At 48.5% G+C, this 5,087-nt stretch overlaps 1 protein-coding gene across 1 annotated transcript; it reads right to left on the bottom strand.

Annotated features, from left to right (window-relative positions):
- Positions 1–3,766: 3,766 nt before the first annotated feature.
- On the bottom strand, positions 3,767–4,765 carry LOC308280784 (protein O-mannose kinase-like; the record flags this gene model as incomplete). Its single annotated transcript, XM_080755101.1, has 1 exon — positions 3,767–4,765. The coding sequence occupies one exon, from the start codon at positions 4,763–4,765 to the stop codon at positions 3,767–3,769; it is 999 nt and encodes a 332-aa protein (XP_080611227.1).
- Positions 4,766–5,087: the final 322 nt, after the last annotated feature.

Genomic DNA, 5,087 nt, shown 5'->3' with positions numbered 1-5,087 from the left:
GCAGATTGGAGCCAGTAATGTAAATACATCAGGCGACTGAATCTAAGATCGCCGCGTTCCAGCGTGGCGAGTGGACCAGAGATGTATACGGATAATCTGCTGTTTCGGAGGAGCGTGAATATTTCATTTAAATTGGACCTGCATTTAACTGACTGGTCATCATTTGTTCCAATGTGGAGGATGACACTAGAGACGGAGGACGGGAAGGAGGCCAGGATATCAGGGATTTTAATGAGGATGTCGGTGGTGGTGGCTCCAGGAAAACAGTGGGTTATTGCGTTAACAAACTGGACGTGTTTTATGATCGAATCTCCGATTATGGCCATGGTAGGAGTGAACAGAGGGAGTGGAGTATGCACGGTGGGATGCAACGTGGGGGGAGGGGAGTTTACGACGGGCGTCAGTGGGTTTGCAATCAGCTGGACTGTCTGGACAGCTGTGGCTGGGACCGCACTGAGCGCAGCACTCACGGATCGGCGTCTAACAGCCGTTTTCAACATAGCCCTGCGGGTCTTCTTCAGGCTATCAGTGGACGAACCAGCCAGAGGTAATGGGGGTGATGATGAAACTAATGGGGGGAACTCGTTCATGTCCAGGACTGAAAACGAGTTTCTTGTGGATAGTGGGGGAGGATTAGGAGGCGGTGAGCGGGAGGGGGGCTTCCCGTGTTTGCCACGAGAGGCCGTTATCCAGGGGCCAGGCCCAGGAGTGGAGCTAGCTGACGGTGTGATCTTCCTCCTGGCACCCAGCTTAGTCCAGTGGAGAGGGTCAACAGCTGGGCACCGCTCATCCACCGCAGCAATTATTACGGAGTCCAACTCTCCCACCTCGGTGGAGGGGGGGCGGGAGAGGGCGAACCCAGCGGCGGGGACCGTTACATCCAGCTCCCGCACCTTGGAGGGGGAGAGGCGGGGGCGATCAAGTCCAGTGGCCGGGACAGTCACGTCCAACTCCCGCGCCCTGGAGGGGGAGAAGCGTGGACAATCGAGACCGGTGGCCGGGACAGTCGCATCCAGATCCCGTCTCGCGGTGGTGCCGACCGGGACAGCGTTGTTCGACGCATCGGGGTCGGGTGCTGGTGGAGCATGGCAGAAGGTGTACAGGGAATCCAGGAGGAGTTCGTCATCTTGTATTTGGTGTAATGTGGATATTCTACCCTCCAGCTCGGACACTCGCTGCTTGAGATGGAGACAGCCGTCGCAGCCAGATGGTAAGTTGGGTGTCGGCATGGTGGTGGTGGTTGCTGGGGGAAGAAACAGACTATGGCCAGTAAAAGTGGAATATAAAATCAAGTGGAGGTGAAGTAGGAGAAGAGCAGTAGTGTTGCCAGTGTGGTTACTCAGGTCAAAACGTACATGCGAGGGCACCACAACGGGTGCCCACAGCAGAGAATTAGCCTTGGCAACAGAATACAGGAGGTCCAGATGAGAGCGACACTTACCAACCAGGCCCAGAGACTGGGCCTATGAGTTGGATCTGTATTAGATCGGTATAGGTGGTGGTGGCGTAGGTAGATGGTTCTGCAGGGGGTTGTTGGTTGGTGTTTAGCCGGCTCCGGTTTAGCAAGCTGCCAGGCAGGCTAATGCCAGGTCGCTAGCTGTCAGGGTACAGAGCTGCCATGGTCAAGGTAGACAGACGCCACTATAACTTTGGATCTAAATGACCGATCGTTAAAAAATTAAAACCAGTTAGAAGTAGGCCACTGTGGCAGCAATGCTGGAAGTGAGATTTTATAAAATGGAATCATTAAAAGTGATAAAATAGCCGCTGTTTGTGACTCTATCGTAGAGCTGTCACAGAGCGAGCAGAACGCCGACGCATGCGCAATACAAGGTAGACCGTCTGGGAAAGTCTGTAGAGAGGAATACTCACCTATCACCTGTGGGAAAGAAAGACTTTGCTGGAACCATACTCACCTAATACCTGTGGAAAGAAACCCCCCTAACTGACTCTTACCTACCCCTGGCCCCCACGAAGAGGAGAGACGGCAGCCCCCGTCCGGGGAAGAACCTATGTTGAACTATTAATGACAATTTGAGTTATTCACATTTCTGTTGCACATTCATGCTACGTTGCATCATTCTGCTGTTGTAAATTAAGAAGTGTTTAATAAATGCCCGAGTTGGCAACACTGTTCACGCTCTCTTGTGTCTGGTTTGGGTTCAGTCACCACAATACATTGTTTTGGTCACTGATTTTATCTGAAGTCATTGCTACAACTACATACAGTAGAATCGGACAGGAAATATAATATCTCGTTTACAGCCATTTTGACAACATGCAAACTCAAGAATAATACAGGTATAAGTCCCTTCTGTGCCATAAATCTTAGCAAATGGATTCATATTGCTTGTATTTGCAAAAGCAGTCAACAATCATGGTAGAAATTATGTTAAAGCTCTATTTTGGGAGTCCACCATCTTGCAAATATGCACAATAAAGGTCCAGACACACCCAATAATAAAATTAGCTATTCCATTGAGTCTTTCATGGTCAGACACCATGAAATAGACACCAAGTTTGCGTTTCTAGCTCATCTGGTTCAGAAGTTAGAGGCAAAACCTATTTTCTGGGTCCTTACATTATGGCGGCCATATTGTGGCGGCCATATTGGATTTCATGGAAACTTGCAATACAAAAAATGTTCATATGTATACCATTGATCAACCTGTGAAGTTTCGTGGAAATATCCCTCCGTTTAAATGCAGCACACCTTCCTTTGCCCCCTGGGTATACAATGATCAACATTATTCCAAACGAGCTCCCAGACCTTCAAAGATGCAGGCAGCAAGCTTCTCTCCTCACCTCCTCCTGGCTCCAACAGAGGTATGACAACCAGATGACAACGGATGCAGGATGCGATAATGGAATAATAGCATACAGCATAGGTGGGCACAAAATGGCAGTGGCACCGCAATGTAAAAATTGCTGTTTTGTCAAAATGTTAAATGGAATATTTTATAAATGGTCTGAACTCTGAAGTAATGTAAAGTAAGCCTGACAGTACTATCTCATTTTCGATTTACATTGGATAGACTTTCATATGGCATTATTGATAATGTGTCATAAATAATGCCACACGAAAGGCTATCCAATGTAAAACAAAGATGAGTTCATAAAAGAACTCCTTAGAATTGTGGCTGTGAGTGGCCAGTGATAATAACCTGCACTGCAGGCTACTGTGTCGATGTGTTTACAGTATGTAACATAATGGCATGCCATATAGGCTACTTTACAAAGTTTGGTGCGCAAATCATGAAAAAAGAAAACGACGCATTGCTCCATTGTTCTGGTGGCAATGCATAGGGTCTGTAGGCTCTCATAAATTACACAATTGGGCAGTAGCCAGCCGCCTATCATAATACATGCCAAGTCGTGTATTTATTTTCCTGGCTGATAGGCCTAACCCTACATTATAAGCATATTAACAAAAACGTTTTAACATTTATATAAAAGAGAATAGGCTACGTTGTGGTTTTATGTCCTCACTTATTTGAATAGCTCTGGATTAAGAGCACCTGCTAAATGCCTACCGGTATATTGTAAATTGTAAACAGTGGTGCATATCCACACAGAGGACAAGCTGAGGTGGTGACGTCACCAAGTACGCTGCAGTAAGTACTGTTCCAATCCCAGAATCAGCGACGTGCGTCCTCCCGTCCTCGGAAGTTCTTACTCTCAAGGCGAACTTGCAAGTCTGAACTACCAAGGACCCAAGGACCCAGTTACCAAGCATCCACATCGAGAAACAGCCTCTGTCTCACCATCACACGTTGCGCACCATTTTCGCGTAGACCAGTCTGTAGGCGCTTAGGACCTCTTCTGCGGAAGGCCTCATCGCAGGGTCTGTCATCTTACACAGTGTGTGGATGTGGGACAAATGGAACAGGACCAAGTCGGCTCCAGGCACATCCGACATTAAGTACTCTGTAACCTGTGGGATCTTCCAGATGTCTGTCTTCTGGTCGTATGGTGGCATCAGCTCATCGTTGAACGCCAGGCCCTGGTCGCCAAATGGCCACCGCTGTTCTGGAGCGACAAAGTCGCCGGACAGCTCAATGTCGGCACATTTCACCAGGAGGCCTCTCGACCGGTCCACTTCCGGCAGCCAGTCCAGATCATTGACCACAACATCAAAGTCGTTTGTAACCAGGAATTGGGTGAGGGTGGATCCAAGGTTAAATGTATCGCACATGACCCGGTGGTTATCGTGCAGCCAGCTGATGACATTCACGTAGCTCGTGGCCATCCGCAGGCGTAACTCCCAGGTGTTGTGGTGTCTCTGCCCTGCCAGCACACTGTCCAGATGATATAACTGGCCGTGTGGATGGAATTCCGTGACCACGGTTAGCTCCTCTGGGCACAATCCAATGAGCTGCGTTACCTGTGGAGCTTGAAGGGCCAAGAGCATGCTGATTCCATGGAGGACTTTCTGCTGGTGCTCCGTAGTGTAAGATCTCGACAAAACAACCGTCTGATTCCCCAACTCCGACAAAAACACCTCCTTCATGTACCCCTTGCCTAAGAGGTTCAATGGGTGCACCTCTGTCCTTATGCGTTGACAATCGAGCCAAGCAGAGCAAGAATCCATGGCGCCGAGTTTGAACTGCCCGGTCGGACACCTGCTGGTGTTGGCGTAATCTCCAGGCAGGGGTGACGCCGTCTCCGGGGCCAGGCAGACGCAAATAACACCAAAAACGCTAAGCGCCATAAGGCACACAAACACGATGGTGGAGGTCGCTTGAACTGGAACCAGTTTCTTCATTATCGTATTAGATTCTGATAAGATCCTCATTCTAATAATTAGAATGACATAGGTTTGGACTGTCTCCCTATCGAAATCTCTTGCAAAGACATTTTATGATAGGAGCCAGTTATTATGTACAAGGAGATCACGTAATGATTACGTGATTGATGAAGTCAAAGTTACGTCACTCTTAACACATTGAGTGCCCGGATGTATGACGTGTGTGTGTTTGCTGGTGCCCATGGCAACGCGTCATTTTACCTACCGGCGAGAGTACTGGCGAGAAAAGTAATCCGAGTAAATGTAATCGGAGTATGTTTCGCGAAAATCTTCTCTTTCA

Source organism: Nannobrachium achirus (assembly GCF_963921795.1).
Source record: "Nannobrachium achirus genome assembly, contig: SCAFFOLD_409, whole genome shotgun sequence".
Lineage (NCBI taxonomy): Eukaryota > Metazoa > Chordata > Actinopteri > Myctophiformes > Myctophidae > Nannobrachium > Nannobrachium achirus.
Note: the sequence above shows the minus strand (reverse complement) of the source record. Positions and strands in the feature narration are given on the sequence as shown.